At 41.7% G+C, this 26586-nt stretch overlaps 1 protein-coding gene and 1 long non-coding RNA gene across 2 annotated transcripts; both read left to right on the plus strand.

Annotated features, from left to right (window-relative positions):
* Positions 1-24421, plus strand: hipk1a (homeodomain interacting protein kinase 1a). The gene is made up of 16 exons (XM_031290645.2): positions 1-342; positions 1651-2417; positions 3233-3606; positions 3704-3827; positions 7047-7166; positions 7268-7354; positions 7974-8155; positions 8277-8427; positions 9974-10178; positions 10888-11006; positions 14178-14329; positions 16963-17106; positions 17786-17947; positions 18951-19144; positions 21123-21253; positions 23598-24421. The coding sequence occupies exons 1-16, from the start codon at positions 303-305 to the stop codon at positions 24018-24020; spliced, it is 3375 nt and encodes a 1124-aa protein (XP_031146505.2). The 5' UTR covers positions 1-302; the 3' UTR covers positions 24021-24421.
* A 484-nt stretch (positions 24422-24905) lies between these two features.
* LOC116043748 lies at positions 24906-26422 on the plus strand. The gene is made up of 2 exons (XR_004103540.2): positions 24906-25489; positions 25943-26422. It is a non-coding gene; the product is annotated as an uncharacterized LOC116043748 (long non-coding RNA).
* Positions 26423-26586: the final 164 nt, after the last annotated feature.

Here is a 26586-nt window from a genome sequence, read left to right on the forward strand (position 1 = left end):
CGTCGTCTCGGTAGAAACTACGGCAGGCGCGCAGCTGACAGTGATGATGGAGCTCTGTCTAGTCGACGGTGCTTATTCTGCTGCTATCTGAAATTTCCACTGACATTATGCACATTTCGCTCGTTTGACACGCGACGTGACTGCGGATTCGAGTCAAGTAACGTTATGACTCGACTGCTCGCGTGCCCTCGTCCTTCCCGCTACAGTCCGCGAGCTCCAGCAGCAGACGGCTAGCAGCTCCAGCCGGTCCGCTGCAGCAGCACACACAGCCCGGCGAGGAGATGATGAGGAGGAGGCCTTAAATGTCGGTTCGGCGTCTGGCTGTTCACTCATCAAATACAGGTACTGTCACTCGTAAAAAAAAATAAAAAATAGGCGCAACCCAGGGACTGTCAGACGGCACATTTTATAGCAGTGGCGTTCACGCACACTTGAAGGGGCAGGGGCCAAAAACCAAGACCCTGACCCTTATGTGTGCTCAAGGTGGCGTCATGGATGCATAGCAGGTAGCTAGACATTATGGTGGGAGCACACGTATCAATAAACTGTCACAGGTGTGTTATGTTGTGTCTTTCCGGCGCAAGGTATACAAGTCATAGTCTAGAGCTGAGACAATTACTTTTAAAATGAATTACTTAGATGTCCAAAAAGTATTTAAATCACATCCATGAGTCACACTGTTGAAGTTGTCAGGGGGTTAAAATGTAGCAGTTCTATTAGTGTTGGTAGCTATTAGTTCTATTAATGGATTAAAATATTTAACAGGATTAATGGCATGATTGTGCAAATTAATCGCATTTTTTTTTCTGTTCTAAATGTACTTTAAACGGTACATTTTTCAAGTTTTTTAAGCTCAAATATGCTGGATTTATGCAAATGTGTATTATTATTATTATTGCAACAATAAAAAAAGACAAATACTGTCTAGACTATTCTCCAGAATAACCTCAAAGGTACTGTATGTTAAAAAAATATATGCTGAAAGCATAATATGGCAAACTCCATTCCATCAAGCAACAACAGATAAGCACATTGACCTGAATGGAACATTACTTGGTAATACTAACACAATGTAGTGTCCAATTTACACTTGTAAAGGTTAACTAAACATCCCATCCCCCAAAAAAAATTCTGGCCTGGCGGAGGATCCTGTTGGCCTGGTACAATTATAAGGGAAACACTGAATTTCCCATCTTGTTTGCATCGTCATCATCATCAGTAAATGACAAACTCTTAAAGGTGCTGTAGGTAGGATTGCGAAGATCCAGGACTTAGCCAAAATATTTGAACATCGACAACTTCTCAGTCCCTCCCCCCCTTTCCGCTAAAGCCCAAAACAGTCTCCTAAGCCCCTCACCCCATAAGGGAGAATGAACGCGTGTGCATGAGCAGTGATTGACACGCAGTTAGACATCCCCCCTGGCCCTGATTGGTGCATCTGAACAGGGAGCTGTGGATTTTTGCAAATCGCACTACAGGCTGTAGGTGGTGCCAGAGGAGTCAGATGTTTTTTTTAATTACCTGCTTCATGTAGTTCTACTGGAACATAGGGTCAGTTTCAGCAAATATGACAGAAAGTTAGTTTTATAAGGCTTACCTAATGCACCTTTAAGTTCACCCATGTCAACATCTTGTCTCTGGGGTTTTTAGATTTAATCTCGTCAGCGGACATGGCGTCGCAGCTCCAGGTGTTCTCCTCTCCCTCCGTGTCCTCCAGCGCCTACTCTCGCTCAAAGAGGCTCAAAGTTGAGAACCCTGCCTGGGATGTGTCCAACCAGCTGGGAGATAATGGTTACTACCAGCAGAGCCCCGCCCAGGGAGCTGCACCCTCCACATCTGGCTCCAACTTCAACCCCGTGTACCCCTCCAACCAGGTGCACCCGCCCGCAGCCGGCTCCCGGGAGCAGACGGTGGTGCGCGGGGCAGACAGCACAGGGAGCGTTCGCGGACCTCCCTCCTCGTCTTCCTCCTCCTCGTCCTCCAGCCGCCGTGTCAAGGGTGCGGGGTCCTCCTCGCAGCCATGTGACGTCTACCACAAGCAGTACAGCTTGAAGCGGAAGAGCGAGGAGGTGGACAGCAGCGACAGCGTCCAGATACTGGAGGAGCTCTCAGCCCCCGTGGTCTCAAACCGCACCGCTGGTGGTGGGGGTGGGGGTGGGGGGGGGACCACCACCGCTCAGTCCATAGCACATTCCACTTCTACCACCAAGAGCAGCAACTCCCACAGCGAGGGCGACTACCAGCTGGTCCAGCACGAGATTCTGTGCTCAATGTCCAACAGCTACGAGGTGCTGGAGTTCCTGGGACGGGGCACCTTCGGCCAGGTGGCAAAGTGCTGGAAGCGGGGCACAAACGAGATAGTGGCGATTAAGATCTTGAAGAACCATCCCTCTTATGCGCGGCAAGGGCAAATTGAAGTGAGTATGTTGTTTGGAAAAGAAAATAAACTCCAGGGTGGATAGACAGTAAGCCGTTTTCATTCTTTTACCCTTAGCAGCTGATGAACATGAAAGTTTGCCAAAAACAAATAAACAAATACATAATATAGGTTATAAAAAAAATTGGGCTCAACAGCTCATGACCCCATGGCAAGATTTTGTTCACTTTCACGTTATGGGATGGATGGTGGAGATGGGAAGGGTTCCCATGTTAACAGCTTGGCAGAGTTGATCTTGTGAAGATTACATTTCTGTACATTGACAATATTACTTCATTAGCATTACATTTTGGTTTTATTACACAGTTTTTAGGGACTTCTGTATTAGTTATATCCAAACTTTTTTAGAAAAATCCAGGTTTCCTAGTTGTAATTCTGACTTGGAAGTTGACGTGAATGCTATTTACATAAAGACTCTTTATCACAATAACTCCAATATGACACGAACATGGCATTATGCCCCAATCATTATGGTACATGTTGTTCCAATGAAATGCATATTCAACAGATAATTATCCCGGAACAGGATTATTCCAAATAGAAGTCTAGCGTGTCTCTACTACGTGCAACGTTAGACAGCCAATCAGCAGCATTATTAGATCTTGGTAGAAGCATGCTGCATGCTTATTGGCTCACTGACTCTGATGAGATTTACTCCTTAGGTATTTGAAACTTGGTATTTAATGACGAGGCATTTTTCGATACTCGATACTAAGGAGGCACTTCGGTCGGTGCCTAAAAAGTATTGAATTCAGTACCCAGCCCTACTGTAGTTATATCTTCCTCTCCCTGTAGGTGAGCATCCTCAGCAGGCTGAGCACAGAGAATGCTGATGAGTTCAACTTTGTGCGCTCATACGAGTGTTTCCAGCACAAGAACCACACGTGCCTTGTGTTCGAGATGCTGGAGCAGAACCTGTACGACTTCCTAAAGCACAGCAAGTTCAGCCCTCTGCTGCTCAAGTGTATCCGGCCGATTCTGCAGCAGGTCGCCACGGCACTGATGAAGCTGAAGAGCCTGGGGCTGATCCACGCCGACCTGAAGCCTGAAAACATTATGTTAGTAGACCCTCTGAGGCAGCCGTACAGAGTGAAAGTCATTGATTTTGGCTCGGCTAGCCACGTGTCCAAAGCGGTTTGTTCCACCTACCTGCAGTCACGGTACTACAGGTGAGTACGTCAGCCTGGACTGTAAAGTAAGAGCTTTGAATATTAGGTAAATGAACTGCTCCGATCCTGTTATTTATCAATTTTGATGTGCTTGCAGAGCTCCGGAGATCATTCTGGGCCTTCCTTTCTGTGAAGCCATCGACATGTGGTCATTGGGGTGTGTCATTGCTGAGCTGTTCTTGGGATGGCCCCTTTATCCCGGCGCCTCAGAGTATGATCAGGTCAGCTGCAGCACCCTCATCAACTATATATATATATATATATATATATATATATATATATATACATACACACACACACACACACACACACACACACACACACACACACTTAAAGGGACATTATTATTATTATTATTATTATGTGTCTTTTAATATTGACATATATCCTCTGACAAAGGGAATCTATAAGTGGGTAAAACAAATAAACTCTGAACAGCTCTAATTGATATGATAATTGCTTAAAGCGTTTAAAAAAAGTTAAAAAAAGTTTTTTGTTGGAGTATGTAACATTCCAAAATCTTAATTTTAATTTCACTGTAAATGCACATCGGTGTCAAATATCGCCTATCGGTTCCATTAACTACTAATAATCGGTATCGGCCTTTAAATCGTATCGGTCGATCCCTAATGCTAAGCTAACCAGCTGCTGGCTTTCTTTTTCTCTGTGTATAATGTGTACAACGTGTTGTTGGTTGTTCAGTAGCATAAATAATAATAATAATAATAATAATAATTTATACTTATACTTTATTAATCCCGCAAGGGAAATTACAATGTTTTCACTCTGTTGTTATTACACACATTACACACAGGCCTGAATTACACACACATGCTCAGTACCTGTACATGCACTAATGGAGAGATGTCAGAGTGAGGGGGCTGCCCATGGAAAGGCGCCCCGAGCAGCTGGGGGTTCGGTGCCTTGCTCAAGAGCACCTTGGCAGTGCCCAGGAGGTGAACTGGCACCTCTTTGTCAGGGTGTGAGAGGAAAGTGTGTTTTGATTTAAATACTTTTGCCAGTTAATAATTTAACAGTCTCAAAAGATGTGTGGGGACATGTGACAGTTTACCTTGAATAATAACCAAATTATTTGCACAACTTTTGCATGTTTTTTTTTCTGTGTAAACCATAGGGCTGGACCCGAATATTCGAATATTTGTTCGGTGGGTTGTAGGGCTGGACCCGGTGGGTTGGTATTCGATTTGAAAATTTGACATTCGAATATTCGGTTTTTTTTGTTTTGTTTTTTTGCACAACCTGGCATCCCCCTCCAAACGGTTCTCATTCGCGCTTGAATATGTTCGAAATATAATATTCTCTTTTACATTTTTAAAAATGTAATCACAAAATATCAGACAGTAATCAGACGTTAGCGTCATGGACTCATGGCAGTGCGCTACCCCCCTGGCCCGTTATGAACGCTAATCAGCACATCTGCGTTCATCAACCACCAGAACCGGACTAGAGAGAGAGAGAGAGAGGGTCTTGTGCCGCTTTATAAGATAAATAGCCTGCCTATAAGTGCCGTCACGCTCTGTCTGCACTTGTTGTGCTTTGCATGTGTGGGATTATGATACGTCCTTAAATTCGGGAATTGTCGTTTGTTTATTCAAAGTCAAAGACAGTCCAAAGTAGTGCAACTTTGCCCATTTTTGTGGGTCTGATGTGTATGCCACATTGTAGCTGCCAAAACTCCGCTGCTCTCTGTCTCTGGTCCTCAGGGTGAGAGGGGGAGTGGCCAGCAGCTAGAGCGGCAAAAGCCAATGTGTGCTTCTTTTAACGATATATATTTAACAATATCTTTTGCATTTATAATCCAAACAATGTCAAACTTGGCACTGCACTTACTCGTGCCCGTAGCAAGACACATGTCAAGTTTGAAATCCATCGGACTAACGGTTCGAGAGATATTCGCATAAAACCCAGACAGATAGAAAGACGTTCCTGCAATTTATAGAGAGATAATAATATGTCCTCTCCGAAGCTTCGAATATTCGATGCTCATTACTACCGAAGCTTCGAAGCTCAAAAAATGGTATTCGGACCAGCCCTAGTGGGTTGGTATTCAATTTGAAAATTTGACATTCGAATATTGTTTTTGTTTTTTTTTTGCACAACCTGGCATCCCCCTCCAAACGGTTCTCATTCGCGCTTGAATATGTTCGAAATATAATACTCTTTTACAATTTTCTTATATAGCCTAGCCATTTTAATAGGATGGACAACCCAACCTCGTTATACTTAATAAATATATTTGCTTCTTCTTGGACTACTAAAGTGTTCCTGCAACAGGAATATTCTCTGGCTAGAGCGCAGAACAGCGCAGTTTGCATGGACAGAAGTGCATGCCTGAGCTTGTATTTTGGGTTAAGCTGCGTTGCTTTGACATTGTGGAAAATAAAATAATAGAAACAAAATGTATTATCCTTTTTACCCGTTATTATCAATCTAAATGAATCTACTGCGAAATATAGGAGACTTTGAGATTTTACTGGGACGTCACGTCACATGCCCCAGTTAAAACGCCCATGAGTTGAACGTCATTACCGTCACGATTCAGCGAAAAGAAGACAAAAATGCCGAAGACTTCATCTGTGTGGGAGAACTTTAAATTAAGTGAGGACAAGACAAAGGCAGAGTGTCAAATATGCAATTTGAAACTGGCCTACCACAACAGCACATCAAGCTTGAGAAATCACCTGAGTTCTGTAAGCAGAACGAGCTGCTTTTATCCGCCATTTACACGTGATAAAAATGTGCACTTAATTTTCATGGAAAATAACGTGACTTGCGAATAGGCTACGGCAGTTAATGACGAACAGTAAAAACGTAGCCTACTGTAGCCCAGCCTAATAATAATTTGTAAAAAAGTTAACGTGTGTGTGTGTGTGTGTGTGTGTGTGTGTGTGTGTGTGTGTGTGTGTGTGTGTGTGTGTGTGTGTGTGTTATATCATTAGTGAAGTCTCTGTTCTCGGGGCATATAAGCCCTGCTCGCGTGAGGCGCGCCGCTTCCTGCTCGCGCTGTTCTGTAGTTTATTAAAAGTTTATTAATTCTGAACGCGTCTGGCCTGTCTATCTATATTGCACCAAATACGACACTGCACTCCCTTGTGAAGTCGTTTGGATGAAAGGTTCTCAAAATAATCAAAATGCAAACAAACAGACAGACACATAGAGATTCTTGCCTTTATTAGAAATAATAATATGTCCAGCCCCCTCTCTCCGAAGCTTCGAATATTCGATGCTCATTACTACCGAAGCTTCGAAGCTCAAAAAAATGGTATTCGGACCAGCCCTAGTAAACCAACAAGACCTCCTTCAGAAATTGACGCAGCCAGCCCTCGGGTGATGAGAACTGTATAAACTGCTATTGAGAACACATATAGGTCCCAAGGTTTATATTTGACTCACGCTAGCACTTTCTTTTTTTCTCTCAGATTCGTTACATTTCCCAGACCCAGGGCCTTCCCGCAGAATACCTGCTAAGTGCAGGAACCAAGACCAGCCGCTTTTTTAACAGAGGCCCCGACTCCAGCTACCCCCTCTGGAGACTCAAAGTAAGTGACTCCGCAGAGATTTCTGAGACAGATCATTCCGTCATCAAGCATATGTACAGTACATAATATACTGAGGTGTTGCTGCGCTTATTGTTGTGAAGACCCCTGCAGAGCACGAGGCGGAGATGGGCATCAAGTCAAAGGAGGCGAGGAAATACATCTTCAACTGTCTGGATGATATGATGCAGGTGAGGAAAGAGCCGTTTCATTTCACATAAGCTCCTTCAGTTGACAGTAATATTGCTGACAGAACTGGTTCTGGAACTGGTTATTTTAACCAACCCCCCCTCCCCCTCAGGGCTGTGCAATTAATCAAATTTTGATTTTGTGTTCGGCGATCCCAAAAACAATGTAACTGAGAAAAATGATTATTTACATAATACGGGCATTATAACGTGTGTTACAAAGTGACGTTCACGTACTACAATAGAGCTGTTTGGAGCTGTTTGTCAACAGTGTTTTCTGTTGGAGATGGTAAGTCACTTTGGGGTGGACTTTGGGCTTTTTCACTTTGTAAACCTATAACATGCACAAAAAAGATATATAACACATTAAAGGAAAGGGACAAAGCCAAAAAGCATAATATGAGCACTTTAAGTTCAATAAATGCAACATCTTTCCAAAAGTGTATGAGTTATCGTGTTAAATAATCGTGATTTCAATATTGACCAAAATAATTGTGATTATGATTTTCATCGAGCAGCCCTATCCCTCAGTCTGCACATTCACTACTAACGGAGTATTGATGCAATGTCGTTGGGTGTAACAGGATGCGGTTTGACAAACCCAGACTTCCTGTCCCTGCAGGTGAACATGACCAACCTGGAGGGGACGGACATCTTGGCAGAGAAGGCCGACAGGCGCGAGTTCATAGACCTGCTGAAGAAGATGCTGACACTAGACGCAGACAAACGGATCACGCCCATGAAGACGCTGAACCACCCCTTTGTTACCATGACACACCTGCTGCACTTCCCTCACAGCTCTCAGTAAGTGTAGGACTGTGACAGGGATGATTGTGTTGGCTGTGAATCGGCATCGCCACTTAGTTTTCAGGGTTCAATCTTTGTTCCTATTTGACCTTTTTTTAATTTATTTTTTATTTAACAGTGTGAAGTCCTGCTTCCAAAATATGGACATATGCAAACGCAGATGCAGCGCCTTTGAGAATGGCAAAAATCTGTTTGCCAGCAACAATACCCCGAGTGCAGCCACCAACCTCACTGTCACCTTCAGTAGCCAACTCAACCAGCACAATCAGGTGAGAATGTTATCTCGGATCTGCCTCAGGGTCATTGTGTTCTTCACAAAATGATTAGGGATGTCAAAATGAATGTGTTAATAACGAGGGGGCGAACGGGTCTTACGGATATAATACATCCACGAACAGGAGTGGATGGCTAGCAGAAACAAAGCTCCTTGAGCAGAAATGGATATGGATAAGAATGGCAAGTTGAGTTTCCAAGCCCCTTCCAGATGGTTCTCTCCACAAGACTAAAGTCATTTGCATGTACTGGCAATGTCAACTAAGTTTACCAGCGGAGTAGTCGAGTCTCAAATACCGCTTGAGCATTAACAACATGGAAAAAAAATCCCTTTTAAAGTACATTTAAAGCAGTTAAAAAAATGTGCGATTGATCGCGAGTTAACTAGGACACTCATGCGATTAATCACGATTAAAATGTTGACTCCATTGACAGCCTTAAATGATTTTTGTTGATCCAGTTTTCACTTGTTGCAGTTCATAACAGTAGCTTTGTAAAGTGATGAGGCCTCATTTAGCAACTGTGTGTATGCACAGCATTGTGCTTGAACCTCATTTCTACGCGTATAATGTGAATTATCAGTTTGCTAGAGAGTGTGAGTTCTCAAAGACGTGCATTCCCATGTTTAGAAGTTATAACATTAATGCTTCTTGTTTCTCTAGTACTGCCCCACTGGGCTTGTGGCTGCGTTTGAAAGTTCCAGAGGATTCAATAAGATCTGTTAAATCTGTTTAAGTGCACCGATTAAAACCAATTCCTAAGTGCATTGCAATGGTACTGCGATTCTTAATTTGACCGTCTGTCAGTCATCTGTCCCCATACTATATCTTTATTTATTCATCTTTGTACACTGAGGTTATTAGGTAACGGGGTGTAACCTTGTTTCATTGAACATGTTTTTTTTTTTATTTAGGAAGATCTTGACTAATCATTCATATCACCGTCACCATCATCACTGCATTTGCTTGTAAGAATGAACGTATTAACTATGTATAACAACAAATTTTGTGTGGAAATAGTCAAAAAGAAACATGACACAATGTAACAAAAAGTATCACCATTAACAGGAACACACAAAATGAGACTTTTGTCCATATGTCTGTTGCTTCAGTGTAAGGTGGTAAAACTAAGGTGGTGTATGTAAATGAGCCTCTACATGCCTTTTAAGTAAGTAAACTTTATTTATAAACAACCTTTCAAAACCATGGTTACAAGGTGCTGTACAACATTAATAAACATTAATAAAAGACCGGAGGAAACGGTCAGACTAAAAGCTGACATTAATGTAATAAAAACTAGGAAATAAGAGGCAAACAGAAGTTAAAAACTCAAAACAATAAAAACCATCCAGGAGGTACAACACACATTACTGGACAAAGTGCATACGAAACAAATGAGTTTTTAACTGGTTCTTAAAACCATCGCCTGATTCTGCATTTTTCATAACCAGGGGAAGACTGTTCCTTGCAGGTGGATGTAGAACGTTGTTTAATGTGTTGCGGCTCCCTGGACTTTGTTGCTGAACTCCGCTCATCTTTTCAGGCGTTGAATACAGGCGGCCAGTCCCTGTCTCTCAGCAGTAACGTCCCGTTGCTCAACTACCAGCCTGGCCTCTACCAGCAGGCCACCATAAACATCCCGGGCCTGACCCAGCAGGGCGTGCCCCTGCAGACCAGACCCACCCAGCTCTGCGCCCAGAGTGAGCCCTTCCAGCAAACACTCATAGTTTGCCCCCCCACCATCCAGGGTGAGAAAGCAAGATGTTAGTTCATTCAACCTTTTATTCATACTCTGGAAATCATCGAGGGGCGGCCCTCATTAATGACATCGAGACAAATTACGAAAAGACCAAAACAAAACGACACCGAAAAGAAGCCACACCATCATAAGAAAAATAGAAAGACACTAAAACTTTCTGAATTGGGAAAAATGATTTGATAACTAAATTAGTGTAATAAGGTCGCAAAAGAAAGTACAATTGTGTAAAGCAGTTACAAGTAGAAGTCTGCAGGTTTAAACCAGATTTCTAAATTGTCTAAAAGGCACAAGTGAGTTGATTTTTAAGAAAGTGCTGTCATTTGTTTTTGTCATTGAGCCGGGTGCACTAAAGTTAAAAGCAGTTTTTCCAAGTTCAGACCAGGCTCGTGGAACATGAAGTAAAAAGCCAGTCAGCAGAGTGAGTCTGATAAGCTCCCTCTGAGTGATGTAAAATAAGAGGAACAGAGTAGTGTCATGTTGCTTCAATGAGAGTAAATCTCATCTTACAATTATCTTGAAAAATGTAGAAATTAAAATAATTTGACCAACCAGCAACAAAGGGACAAAACCTTTTATTGATAATTTGCCTTATTGCAGCTACCTTCATAATCCCTACATTTCTTATATTCTACATTTAGTATCTTTTAAAAAAAAAATGTATTGACATAATATCACTTGCCTCCATCTTTTCCTTCCAGGTCTTCAAACCTCCAATAAGCCCTCTGGTTATCCAGTGAGGATGGACAACTCCGTACCCTTAGTCCCTCAGAACCAGTCGTCCCAGTCTCTTCACATCCAACCCGGCGTGCTGGCACAGGTAGGACCCACTGCATCACTGCTACGCTCCACTTTGATGGGCTTTTATTGACTCTAATTCCAGTATCGAATCCGCTCACTTATACAATCCACTACAGCGGTGGTGGAATGTACAGCTAGGTGGTTTGGAAAAAATATAACAAATATAACGATATTTTGACCAAATACATCGACATGGATATTGCGATGATATTGTAGGGTTGACTATTGGTGCTTTCACAAAATATTTTCACAATGAGAGTTTGGATAACTAATCATCGATAATGTGGATACAATGACTAAGTGGTTAAAGGCAAATAATAGAACAGCTAGAACAGTCTGGTATGTTCAGAAAATGACTTCACTATAAATTAGAGAAAAGTATGAAAGCAAATTTGTGTTTTTTTTCCTTCTTACTACTACTTACCCCATGAATCATGTCGCGACACCCTTTGAACGGGGCCCGACTCCTAGGTTGAGAACTACTACTTTGCTGTTTATGAAGTTAGCTCGATAGCTCTGCCCTTGACCAGCTACCACAGTTTTTGTTATTCAAGGTAAAATACTATTTCATTTTCACTTTTGATAAGAGGACACATCTGCTGTTTTGCACAGTTAATATAAATAAAGGAATATTTTATCAGTGATGTCATTCTGTTAAAACAATCGTATCGTGAACTGTATTGAATCGTGAGTTGAGTGTATCGTTACATCCCTACTCTTGATCCATAGCAAGGACTCTCTTGTTCTTTAGAATTTAGTAGAATATGGAGCAGGTCTGTTCCAAATATGTCTTGGACATACATTTACATACCGCCTGTTGCTAGTAGTTGCCATGGTAACAGTAGTAGCTTAGTCTCGGAGAACGAGACGTCATGACCGATAAGAACCAATCAGGCGGCGAAACATTGGTGTCACTGTCGGTGTTGCCAAAGGTCTCCGTTTGTAGCCGTTAAAACTGCAACACAACTCCGCAGATTCCGAACCAAAACGGGGTCAGAATTGTTTCCGAACTTCTCCGGTTTTGGGGCTCTTAAATGCCAGAGCAGTGTGAGTGTGAGGTGTTAACGTAGCAAAAGATATTTGTTTTTAAACCAAAACGTAGCAATGTGAATGTAGCCTTAGCCCCACCCTTCACACCTGCAGTTGATTGCAGTTGATTGCACCTTTACCAAAATCCAATAACCTGAAAAAAAACTTTCATTTACAGAGCAAGTTCTTTGTGGAATAATATCCCAAGTAACATTCGTTTTATCGCAGGAAAAGTAGATTTTAAAAAGAAAGTCAAATACCTTTATCATGATTATAATTATTTATCATGAGGTTTCTTATTGTGTGGTTATAAATATTAGATTTTCTTCTTTGTCAATGTGAGCTACCTTAATGTTAGCCACGTAATATACTGTAATATATAACTTTGTTGTATTTTTTAAATTAAAAGAGTCTTTTTTTTTGTTATTTAGTTCTGTAAGCAGATGTTGTATTTCTTTTCTTTTATTTATTTTCTTTTCTGTATATGTCATGAAATGTTTGAATATTGTCTGATTAAATGTTGTTTTGGACCCCAGGAAGACTAGCTGGTCGTCTAGGCGTCAGCTAATGGGGATCCTTATGATAAATATAAATAAACACAAATACACCTACTCCCAGGCCTCCCTCGCCCCCCTGCTGTGCGGCTCCGTGGTGGGAATACCGCCTTCAGGCTCGCTCCGGCTGCCACTCGGCTGCAGGGGAGCGAGCCTCGGCGGCTTACCAGATCAGAATGCCTCCTTGCTGGTAAAACGCCATCATCACAACTGGTTTAAATCTCTTCTTTCTTCTTCCTCCCTCCTAGCACATGTCTGTCAGCAGTGTGCAGCAGAAGGTGGGATGCATGTGCAGCTCACCAGTCTGGTTTGTGCATTTGCTTGCAGCTTCACGGACAAGATGCATAAAACTCTGTGTAGATTCACGACTAAAACCTAACTGCACACGCACAAAGACAGAAATATGCATACGCATGATTTTCGTCAGATTCGGTATCGATCCTCTCTGCCAGAAAGCAAATAAGCTTATTTCCCAAAATGTCCAAACTATTCCTTTAAAAGATCCTTGCAAGTTACTAACTGGCACACTGTAGACACCCTAGAGAAAACACACGTTTGGAAAACGTTTGTAGAAATCAACATAAAGTTAAATAATCTAGGGCTGCAACTGACGATTATTTTCAAGGTAAATTAATCTGTTGATTATTTTTTGGATTAATTGATTAGTTGTTTGGTCTATAAAATGTCAGAAAATGGTGAAACAATGAGGATCAGTGTTAACCAAAGCCCAGTAAAAAAAAGTCCTTAAATGTCTTGTTTTGTCCATATAGGTCTGTATAGGAGTGAAGAAACTAGAAACTATTCACATTAAAGAAGCTGGAATCAGAATTTTTCAATCAAAACGATTATTTGATTGCCAAAATAGTTGGCGATTAATCTTTGCAGCTATAAATCTAATCTGAGATATTCATATTTAAACCACTAAAGTATGTGTACAACTTTGGCGTCTCCTAGTGGTAGATTAAAGAAGACACACTGGCAGACAGCAATGCAGACAGCAATGCACACTGCTGCGTTTTTTTTTTTTTTTTAAATCTCAAAGCTTCTGGCAATATTTAATTTTGTTTAATAAAAGCTGTATAACAAATGTCAGGAGACACTTTCATTTCCTTCTCTCTGTCTCAGACTAACACATTCTTTTCACTTTCAGGGTGGCTGTCTTGTTTCTGATCCTTCTCTGTTTCACAGCGCAGGACTGTACAGCTTGCATGCTCGGCATCAGAACCTGAGTCAACTGTTGTTGTTTTTTCTGTCTTTCTTTACGCTTGGTTATTTTCTGCTTAAGTCTCTTTTAGCACATTTCCTTCTCAACGGTAACAAATGCAGCTCTCTCTGCACAGGAGTAAGTCTGGAAACCAGATGCAGAGGTTGGAGTTTTGTTCAGCTGTCAGTGTGTCAGGGTCTTGGTGTGCCATAGAGATGGAAACCTTGGTGTTTGTTGAAAAAAACCTTTATTTCGCTGGGATTCTCTAAGAAAATAACTCAGACTCCTACTCTACTTTGGTCGACACACACTGCACTTTGTTCTCTTCGTAATGTGTCACTGCTGACGTTTTAGGTTTTTGAATAGTGCAATATTTGAACATGGGTTTAATGTGAACATACAGCAGGGCTGGCCGGCAGGCACACAGCAGATCCTCATCCCTTCCACATGGCAACAGATGCCAGGCATGGCCATCCACAACCCTGGGCAGGCTGTGGTGCCCGACTCACCCATGGGAGCCCCGGTCTCTGACAGTCAACAAGCTTCTGGCTGGAGGTGAGTTTAGTCAGGACTCTGTGTCGTCAGGCTGCGTTTTAAAAGCACAGCTTCAGGTCATTCTAGTATTAAAACATAATAGACTGTAGGGTTGGGATGATATGCTTTTTGTCCCGATTGATTCTTTCACAATATATGGGTGCCGATTCGATTTGTATTGCGATTCGATAGTATTGAGTACGCCCCGGGGAGCGCGCGAAAGCGGAACCTGAAGCCAGGCGGTCGGGAGGCAAACGTCGGTAAATATGGAGAGGCGTGAGCCGCGACGTCTGCGGTACGTCGCTGTTGCAAATGTAGCGGTCAACAGTTCATCAGAAATTAAGAATCAATGACACCAACATAACCAATCACACTATGACAGACGCTCCACTTAGCACCAACTGCAATGTTTAATTGCACCGTATCGGCGCCTATGAATGGTGTTGATTGTGGATTGAAAAAGTGAGAGAAAAGAGTTGAATTTGTCCACTGTGAAGGTTGTAGAAACTTTGTCAGGTGGGTTAAGAAGTTTGTTTATTGTAAAAAAACCAAAGGAGCACGCAAAAGTAAAAACCAAAACCTAACGGTAAGAGGCAAACATCAGTAAATATTGAGAAGTGTGAGCTGCAAGGTCTGTGGTACATTTCCATTGCAAATATCCCATTAACATTGAGTAAAAGGGCCAAAACTCGTCTACGTTGATTATAGCGCCTCCTAATGGCCGATCTTCGCCAAATTTGGTAAAGACTAAAGAGCCTTAGAGCGGCATGCCGAACGAGCACCACAAGTTTTATGTTGATTGCATTTACTGTGGCAGAGATATTGCAATTGCAATTTTCCCATTTAAATGCACTGCGTTATTGGCCAAAACAAATAAACGTTGCTTATAGCGCCCCCTATAGGCCGATATTTGCCAAATTTGGTACAGAGCATCGTAGTGGGATGCTGAACAATGATGATGAACAATCATGTTCTTTGCTGATAACATTTAATTTGGCCGAGATATGATATATGTGTGGTAGTTAGCTATGAAAATTTGTTTGGTCATCAAATGCGCATACTTTAACGTAGCAAAATTCCTTGAGTAACTTTTGGTCAGGTCCATCTGGAGATGCTACCTACCAGGTTTCATGCTGATCCGTCGCACGGCCTAGGACGAGTTCGAAAAAGTTGGTTTTGCGCATTGCGCGATATTGCGAAAAAGATTTTAAGCAGAAATGGCCGTGGCCTATATCATGTGATTCAGCTTGATTCAAGGAACGTGGATGTAAGGATTTCTAATGTGCAATGTGTTTATATGATTATAGCGCCACCTAGTGGTCCACATGTGTAATTTTTGGTAGGTGTGGTCCATGACCCATTGTCCATCTACCCTGTAAATTTAAAGTTGTTCACATTAGTGTAAGTGGTGAATTGGCCACGCCCACTTTGACCCCTCAGTACCCCACTCTAGAGATGGCCTCAGGAGTGTCCCTAGATGGTACCCATCAAATTTTGTAAAAATCGGATGAGCCGTTCATGAGATATAAACTTTTTGTACTTGTAGCGCCCCCTAGTGATACATTTTCGTAAAACGCGTGGGGGACCTCCAGAGGGTCATGACAAACAAGAATCTAAAGTTTGGCGTTGATAGCATTTATTTTGGCTGAGATATGGCAAAGTTGGTGTTTTCATAGTTAGCTACAGAAATTTCTTTGTGCGTAATATGCGCAGTTTTTATCCTATCAAAATTCTTTTTATTAACTTTTTGTCAGCTCGGTCTGGAGATGCTACTGTCCAAGTTTCATGAAGATCGGTCGCACGGTCTAGGAAGAGATCGAAAAAGTAGGTTTTTGATAAATCGCGATTTTTCACGCATTAAGTCTAGGCGGAAATGGGCGTGGCCTCTATCACGTGATTCAGTTGGATCCAGGGAATGCGTGGATATATGGTTTTTAAATGTCCGTTGTACAATGTGGGAGTTATAGGGAGTTATAGAGCCAAACACGTTTTTTCTGCTATAGCGCCACCTTGTGGTGGAAATGGGTAAATTATTGCGCCTGAGGTCCTTGCGGAGTTTCAGACCATTCCTGAAAACGGCAACCCCCCACCATGTACGGTTTAGGCTGTAGTCGGCGTTTTAGGCGGAGAAGAATAATGATGATGATGATTAATCAGTAGAAAAACAATAGGGTTCCACAGCCCTGCTGCGCGAACGGCGTAGCTCTTGCTACCGCCGGTTCTTGTAGACTCGGGCTTGGACCCCTAATAATACACTTCTAGAGACAATATATTTTGTGAGACATTTCTAAAAACTAATTTTTATTTTTTTTTTAAAGAATGCACATCACATGTGAGTCAGTCTGACATATATTTAATTTGTAAAGAAGAACATAACATGAATTTTCTGCATTTTCTGCTTTTGCTCTGTCTTGCTGGAAACTGATATGATGTAGTCGCCGTCGGCGGTACCGTATAAACAGAAAATATTTAGGTAAATCATTGGTAAAAAAAATAATGGTTTTAAAAATGTTCGCGAAAAAAAATCACGATACATACGTGAATCGATCCCCCCCCCCCCCCGTCGCTAATGGACGGTTTAGCACATGTGGTCAGTCAGTCATACAGACATGATGCAGTCTAAAATAAGTTAAATGTGTTCTTCTTTTTCAAAGGGGTCGTCATGGAAGCCAATACGATGGCGTCAGCCAGCAGGACTCGGGTGCTGGCCGTCACGCTGCCTCCCAAAGCCACAACTCAGGGGCAAGATCCCAACAGGGCAAGAGGTCCAAAGCTCGACATGCAGAGAGCAGAGCCAGGTATCCTGTCATACATTTACGTCATCTGCATAACGTGTATTCATCATGACCTGTTTTTAAAGTCTTCAGTAGGAAGTATGTGCTCGGGGCTGAGAGCCACAGACAGTGTAGGGAAGTTGGAAAGTATTGAGAGATGGACTAACAAATTTCGGTTTTAGTCTTCTCATGGTTTTTTGACAATAATAAAAATAGATAAAATCACCAGCCTTATCCTTATGCTGTTTGTCCAATCAGAAGTCCAAAACCCAAAATATTGAGTTTTCTATCATACGAGCTGCTAATCCTCAAAATTGAGAAACTGAATTTAGCAAAGGTTTATGATTTTTGCTTGAAAACAAACTTGAACGATAAATCGATTATCAAACTTGTTGTGAATTTCATGTTTTTCCATTGATAACTGTTGTATAAATCCACTCATTGTTTTAGCTCTACACCACACTGAACACCCAAATTGAATGTGTTTACTTTGGAATAGCATCTGCCACATATATGCAAGATGTGATCCCTTTATGTGCTGTAGTGTACTTTATTTTATAAGAATGTAAAAATGATTATTACAAAATTTTTAAATTTTAACGTAAAAGCTGAAAATGAAAGGCAACAACTCTGCCGTCTAAAATATTGAAATAGATGAAGTATTTGCGATAAGCCAGTGATGGAGGATCTTCTCCCCCTGCAGGCCTGTGTCGTCGGCCACCACTGTGCTCCACAACGCTTCTGCTTTGGCTGGCGACCAGTCTCAGCCCATCGTCATCTCAGACACACCCAGTCCAGCTGTCAGCATCATCACCATCCACAGCGACTCCGACGACGAGGATGACAGGAAGTTCCCCCTTTCCTTGTGAGCTAATTTCCTGTCTGCAGCATTTGAATTTTCACACTTTGGAGTAGGGCTGGGTACCGAATTCGACTTTTTAGGCACAGACAGAATTGCCTCGTTAGTATCGAAAAATGCCTCGTCATTAAATACCAAGTTTCAAATACCTAAGGAGTAAATCTCATCAGCGTCAGTGAGCCAATAAGCATGCAGCATGCTTCTACCAAGATTTGTTAATGTTTGTGATTAGCTGTCTAGCGTTATACGTCGTAGAGACACGCACATAACATACATAATGTGTATTGTTGTAATTTCTTTTTGTTAAAATGGATTTTATAAAATTGGTATCGAAAAAAGTATTGTTTAGGGGCTGGTATCAAAGTCATGGTGTTGGTTTAGGTACCGGTACTGGTATCGAAGAATTTGGAACGATACCCAGCCCTACTTTTAAAGTGCTCATATTATGCTTTTTGGCTTTTTTCCTTTCCTTTATTGTGTCATATATCTTTTTTGTGCATGTAATAGATTTACTAAATGAAAAAGCCCAAAGTCCACCCCAAAGGGACTTACCATCTCCAACAGAAAACACTGTTCACAAACTGCTCCAACCAGCTCTGTTGTAGTCCAGCCATTACTTCCGTGAAGAACGTGCGTCACTTTGTAACACGCGTTATAATGCTCGCCTAGCTGCCAGCATGGCACGCCCTCATACTCTGCAACTGACTAGATAGCAGTGCTTACCTAGTTACTGAGCATGTGCGACTCCCAACAAAAGTGAGATGTCTCACTCTGTAGCTAAAACAGAGAGCTCAACACACAGGGTGAAAAGAGGAGCAGCAGCAGCAATGTGGAGTACGACAAAAATATGGTGTTTTTTGAAAATTAAACTACGTAAACCTATTCTGATATAACCTCTAAATACGGTAATATGAACCTAAAAATGAACATAATATGAGCACTTTAAGTGAAATTTTCAGAGGTTTTATTTTAAAAGGTTAAATGGTTATCTTACTTTCCTCTCCTGCAGCTCTGGAACAAGTCAGAGGACCAATGTGATCAGCTGTGTGACTGTGCACGACTCCCATGACTCTGACTCGTCCACCAGCAGCCCCCTGAGCACCAAGACCACCTCACAGCCCGCCAAGTCTTTGGCCGTCATCACGCCCTCTGTGAAGAGCCAGCCGGGGGACAGCACAACCCACAAAGCTCCCGCAGCTCCAGGTCCTCTAGTCTTCAAACATCATTTTTATCTAGTCTTCATATTAGGGGTGTTACGATTCAATTTTATTTTTTATTTAAACATTTTCTTTTCAGCAGTGACAGCAGTGCCACAATAAGAGCCACTAGATGGTAGAAGGATACTTTACAACAACAGTTTGAGTTTTTAAAAATTATCGAACCGCAGCCGAGACACACGTGAATGTCCATGAAGTCCCATCGTAACCCACATGCTTTACTGTTTGCTGTTTTTTTCCATAAATCCCTCACGGGGAAGGCAAATTTGCCACACGGTGATTTCAGGGCAGCAGGAGGATGTAACTGTTCTGTTACCTACTGGTAAGCTAATGTTACAATGTGTCTTTAGCTGCATGCTACTAGCCGGTAAGCTAAGGTTACCCTGTGTCTTTAGCTGCATGCTACCAGCCGGTAAGCTACACAGTGGCCGTTTTCGAAACCGCATACTATACTAGTATTGTGTGCTGATTTGGCCAAAATGTAGCATGTATGTTTTGCCAACAAAAACAAAATCTGCAGTATGCCAAAAATACCCAGATGTCGTACTGATTCAGAAAAAAGCAGTGCATTCGTCTGTAATATGTGGTAATATTAGGGCTGTCAGCGTTAACGCGTTAATCGCGATGCGATTAAGGGCCGACGCGATTCATTTTTTTTAATCGCATGCCGGCATTTATTAATTTATTTTACACTTCATTCAGCTTTGCGTCATGCTGAACAGGCTACTATTTTGACCCTTTGCAGCACCGTTAATTATCATCAAGCTGCCACTTCCTCGTATCACATCCTCCTACTGCAGGCATGATGGAGAAAAACAGCAGCAATAACTCTGAATGGAGCTTTTTATTTTCCAAAACTCCCGGACGGCTCGTAGACAAGTCGAAAGCCATATGCATGTTGTGTAAAGCCGAATTAAAATATCACCGAAGCACGTCAAGCTTGAGCTACCACCTACGGAGCTAAGCATATAGTTCAGTTAACGTGATGCTACCCGCTAGCATGCTACTTGCCGACCTGTGGATGAAACCAAATCCCCAAAAATGACTACAGCTCTTGCGAAACAGGTGGCAACTAACTGCAGACCTGTCAGCATCGTAGAGGACTCAGGTCTTAAAGACGTACTACGGTTGACCTGTCTCGTTGCCATAGAGGTGGACAGTAGTTTTCACGGACACAGAAAGCAGCCACACTGAACAGCTGCAAGGTGCTGCAAACGCTGTCTCATTAACCGGTGATCACTGGACATCAGTGAGTAATCAACATTATTTAGGAATTACTAAACACTATATTAACTCTGGTAAGGATAGGGATTTTTAGTTTTTTAGTTAGGTACTTGGAGGAATTGTGCAATAATGACAGATTCACACATTTTTCTTTTGTTTACAGTATAAATAATTACAAATCTTAAAATCAAGTTCATAAAGTAACTTTCTTTGCATTCATTTGATTCCCAATCAAGATACACTGGTAAGAATTGCTTTTGATTGTTAATATGTACTTAAAAACTGTTCTGAAATGCAAAATAATAGAATTTTAATCATGTGATAAAATATGCGATTAATCGCGATTAACTATAGAACCTCAGCGATTAATCGCAATTTTTAAAAAAAATGTATCGTTTGACAGCCCTAAGTAATACGTTTTTTTCTTTGGCCATGCTCAAGTAGGTGGGGTTGGAGAGAGAAATAAATACTTGGGGAATCGCCGATCTTGCTTTTGATTTTGATAGTCAAAATCAAAAGCTCATTACGATCAATTTCCGATTTAAAATCCAAATGATGACACCCCTACTTCATATATATACATTATATTTTAGGTAACTAGATGTGTTTGCATTTTAGGTGCACTACTTATCAGCTCCGCTCGTAGATTTACAGGTTAAACTGATCTTTTTCACTTCAAGCAGCTGTAACTTATTCTCTTCTTAGTGCTCACAATATTGTGTCTGGTTTTGCACGGGTAGATCCAGCTACAAGTGGCTCCGGAAAATCCAAGAAAGGGTCGACTCAGCAGTCCAGTCGGCCAGGAGATTCCAACACAGACCGGCATCAACGGGCTGCATCCAGCAGATCTCAGCCTCTCAACCTGAGTCAGGTAACGCTATGTAACTCATGTCTGCTCAACAAGGTGTAACCATGACCAATAACCATTCATTTGCACATAAAGAACAAAAAAGTCGAATCAGTCATACAGCATCACAGGTACAATCAGTAAAAAGCACATTCAGGAGGTGAGAGAATAATGCAATGAATGAAGCAATTAAGCAGTTATTGAGTTATCTAGATGCATCTGCCATTTGTGTTATTTTTTTTTTCATTTTTATCAGTCAATGAAGAAGTACATATATTAGATAATGTAATCAACTGTGGAGGTTCTGCCATAATTGCGTACTGTAACCAGTTTTACTACAGAGTAAACTGGTAAAACCATGGGTGAAACATACTGATGTTAACAACATGGGAGCTTTCTACTGATCAAACAGCGACGGCTTACAGCGGAGCAGAGACTAGCTGTAATTACAGTACTCTGGCCATTACTTGCTTACAATATGTTGTTTCAATATACACTTCTTGCATCTTCGCTGCATTGCTTACAGTAGTCATGTTTGTTTTAAACATTCATTGTGATAATATTAGCCGTTTGCTTGCCGGTGAATGAGACATGAAGTGAAATGTTGCTCCCTTCTCCGCTCTGCTCTGAAGCAGCGACACAGCGGTGCTCGTGCATCTGTGTGTGTGGGCGGAGCCCCGAGGGCAGCAGGAGGGGTTAGACGTGGGCCCCGAGGAGACGCTACTTTCAAATCTTGCTAGCTTTTCAACATTACCAGCCCTGCCTTTACGTTTCTGACTTGATGTTTAATTCAGCTTGAATATAATTATTCATGTCCAAACCCTATAGGGTTATGGCAGAACCTAAAATGAACATGTGTCCCACTGAGCTCTGATAATCTTCCAGGGTTCAAAATTAGCACCATCCACCAGCCAAATACTGATAAAATGCAAGTGGCTGGTAGATTTGCTTCACTCACCACCCCAAAAAACAATGGTAATCTATTGAGTGGCTGGTAAAATTTGAACATTCACTAGCCATTTGGCTGGTGGACGAAAAAAGTACATTTTGAACTAGGGCTGGATGATTAATCGAAAAATAATCGTAACCGAAATTCAGAGCCTATAACCGACGTAATTTTACCAAGTCGGTTATTTCGGTCTTTTAATCCTATTAATATTTCCGCGGCCGCCCACTGTGTGTTAATGTACTTTCCCCTTAAAACATATTACGGCCGCCGCGTCACGTGACTCCGCCCCGTCCAGTCTGCTACCATAGGTGCTTTCCGATCGGATAGTACTTCTAAGCAGTAGTAAGAACTACTCTCCCCCAGAATCTTTTTTCCCGTTTGCATTCCCACTGGCCAAGTGGCCATAGGGACTGGTAGGAGGGGTAAGGGAGCGACGCAAGCATGGCAACGGTCTTTATAGCATCGTCACTAGACCTTAGCGCCACATACAACAACAAATGATGCTAATACTTGTGCACTTTTCCTATATTAAATGCACGTCCATTCTCGTAGTAATTCACGTAATGTTTTGCTCAACACAGACGGGGCTTTATTATACTCGGAACAGACCCCGCCTGTGTGTGTGTGTGTGTGTGTGTGTGTGTGTGTGTGTGTGTGTGTGTGTGTGTGTGTGTGTGTGTGTGTGTGTGTGACGGCCGGCGAGCAGGACACGCTTGTGGAGTTTAACTCCGAAAAGACAGCTAACCACAGGTTCCCGTTAATCTTATGATGGACATTTATTATTTATTTTCTACATTTTTAGGAAACTTTTTTTTTTACACTACACCTTAAATTACTTTTTTATAAGACGTTTTTATTTCATTGTAAAATCTACTGTTGTAGATTTCAGTTCAGTTGTTTGAAATATTTAATAAATAAGCATTAATTGCTATCTGTGTGTTGTTTCCTTATTTTAGAATCACAAAGATAGGATTATGCACTCTTTCATTAGAAAAAATAACCGTGAACATATTTACAGTATAAGAAAAGAAAAAAAAATTAAAATAATCGTTCAATAATCGTAATCGAGATAACTTGTTCGATTAATCGTGATTATGATTTTAGCCAAAATCGTCCAGCCCTATTTTGAACCCAGTTTTGTGTTAGTCACCGGCAATACGTCACACATGTACTCGACTACTCGCCAACAGTGTTCAAAATTAACGTTTTTGTCCACCAGCCAAATGGCTAGTGAATGTTCAATATTTACCAGCCACTCAATAGATTACCATTGTTTTTTTGGCTGGTGAGTGAAGCATATCTACCAGCCTCTTGCATATTTTATTTACCAGCATTTAGCTGGTGGATGGTGCTAATTTTTAACTCTGCACTCAAATACCCCAAGTGTGGGTACTTATGACCCTCTCCCTGTTGTTTCAGGTACAGCAGTCTGTGATGTCATCATCCAACGACCAAACGGGAAGCAGTGGCTCCCTGAGGCGGCAGCTCACGTACCCCCCTCCCGCCTCGTCCCATTCATCCTACCTTCACGAGAACGCCCTGTTCAGCTCGACCCCGAGCTTGTACGCGTACCCGGCGTCCGCCGCCCTGGCCTCCGTGTCCCAAGCTGTGGACCAGATGCAAGGGGGCTCATCCCGCCACGGCAGGGCCAGCGGAGCGTACCCTTCACTGGCACTGCTCCAGAAGAACTGCACCCTGGCTCTTGGAGGCTCCGCTCCGGGACAGTACAGCAACTCCCACCCCCAACAACAGCAGCAGCAGCAGCAGCAGCTGGGGGGGCAGCCGTTCCACCACACCAACGCTACTTACCAGCGAAAAGTCAACCAGTTCCCCTACCTGTGAAGACGCCAACGTTTTGAACAAATTACGGCAAAAGTATTTTTTTGCGGGGGGGCTGCAAAAGAAAACTTTTGAAACCGGGTTCCAGAGTGAAATCTAATAGGGCTGCTCAATTATCGGAGAAATCATAATCACGATTAATTTGGTCAATATTGAAATCACGATTTATTTAACACGATTACTCATTGTCTTTTAGAAAGATGTTGCAATTATTAAATTTAAAAAAAACAGTGAAACAGTTAAACAAATCAAACAGTGTAAACACCTAGAACTGTTACATTTACCCTAATACTTTCAGAACACAAGACAAAATAAGAGTTTACCTGCAAAACGTAACGTGCAAAATAATAATTTTTCTCGCTTCTGTTTTTGTGATCATTAGGAGCTGAAATCGTAATCGCGATACACATTTTGGATTAATTGCACAGCCCTAAAATCTTTTGAATAGGCAAGTCCAGCATTGCCATGTGAACTAGCAAAGCTGCTCTCTATGTGAGGTGGCGCAGTCCCACCCCCGCTAGTCTCGCTTTGACCCTCCTCCAGAGCGCGCTGGAGGAGGGTCTGGCTACTCCACATAGCATTCGAGGATGGGAGGAAAACATGCTCTGGTTTATTGGTATTTCTTTAAACCAATCACAATCGTCTTGGGCGGTGCTAAGCGCCGGAGAAAAGCCGCGGTGCCGCTGAAAAATAAGCTCGGAAGGAACTTGTTTTGGTGGAACATGTTTACATTTAAAAGTTGTTTTAGTCGTGCAACAGAAAACTCAGATTGGACAGTATAGGATAGTCTAGCTAGCTGTCTGGATTTACCCTGCACAGATCTGAGGAGCAGTTAACCATAGTCCTCAGAAATCCACCGGAGTTTAGAACGCCAACACAAAGGAAGCCCTAGGCAACGGATATCCAGCCTAAATTCTGCGGATTTTCCGGCAGCAACGGCGCAATCCCGGAAGTGGAACGTCACAGACATAGACTACACCCCCGCCTACCCCTCGCCTTCCAGTGAACGTTGACCCTGCAGTCCATTCAAAACAATGGCGTCCATACGCTGAACTTTTTTTTTATTTTTAAACGTAAAAGGAAGAAGTTTTCCGTGTTTAGCGTGAACGTTGTCATGTAAATGTAGCCTGAAGCGCTGCACGCAGACCAAATGGAGACCAAGACTAGAGACGAGCACAAGCTCATCACGGGTGGCTGTGATTAGACTTTTAACTCTCCTTTACCATCCAGTCCTTATTTATTTTTTACAACTTTCTCTGATTATTTCAGATCAAATGATCATGGAAGGTATTTATATTTTAATCATGGTCAGTTTCCTTAAAAATCTATTTCAACTTTTCAAGTTTCTTTTTGTTGCATACAGCAGGTAAACGGCGATAAACAGCACGGCCTGCGAGTATCTGAACAGTGACACATTTATCGTCGCGTTGGCTCTGCACTCCAGTACGCTAGATATTGAAATGACACAATAAGTAAGTATGAGGTTAAAGTGCAGACTTTCAGCTTTGATTTCAGGGTGTTTACATCCACATCAGATGAAACGAGTAGGAATTGTAGCCAAAGTCCCAAATTTAAGTGACCAAACATCAAGTTGAAACTTCTTCTACTACTTACAGACTGCGATGTTAACTTTATTTGTAACATGTATTTCATTTTATTTCAGAAAAGAGTGTTGAGGAGAAACTTGACTAACTGTTACGCTGCTCTCTAATTATTAATATTGTGTGTGTGTGTGTGTGTGTGTGTGTGTGTGTGTGCGTGTGTGTGTGTGTGTCCTGTATTCTAAAAAAAAAAAAAAAGAAAGAAAGCTATGTACTGTATAACGATATGTCACTGTGTTCTTCAAATGTTTTCAGGTTAATTCTGTTTTAGTGCTGGCCATTGACTTGATTATATTTCTATGTTTAGTATGTTGAATGATGCAGTACAATTCTTAAAGTGGCATGTGTGTGACATGGAGTTGCATTCAGGAGAGGTTCGTAAAATACTGCAGCTGCGCTGATTTTCCGTGTCGACGGATTATTTATGTTGTGTTTAATTTGTACGACGACAACATATTCATGATTTTGGGAAAATGTAAAAGCTCTTGTCTTGTAAAGTGGTGTCTGTGAAGTAAAAGCGTGCACCTAAAAATCTGATTGGCTATCACACTATCATGTCAAAGCCATTTAGATTACAACTGTAATATTCACAGCAATACGTTTGAATTGTGAATAATCCAATCTGACAAAGATCATTTATAAATATTGATGTTCAGTATGTAACCACTTCTAAACAAATATTTGGTTTGGTGAAATGATTATCTGTTCTTACAATCCTGCTGTGTTGTCAAGTGCTACATTACATAGAACACACAGTGAACCTTAACCCGTGTATATATGCAATAAAATCTTCTCAAAACAGAATTTAGGACTCGATGATTACAGCCGAAGAATCTTTTTTTAATTAACAACTTCATATACATCCAAATTAAATCCAGAATCAAAGAGAGTAAACGGCCATTTTCATTATCGATTTAATCATTTTGGTTTCTGGTCAGAAAACTCTTCTTGGAGTCCAAGCTGTCGTC

The sequence above is a fragment of the Sander lucioperca genome, chromosome 12 (assembly GCF_008315115.2).
Source record: "Sander lucioperca isolate FBNREF2018 chromosome 12, SLUC_FBN_1.2, whole genome shotgun sequence".
NCBI lineage: Eukaryota > Metazoa > Chordata > Actinopteri > Perciformes > Percidae > Sander > Sander lucioperca.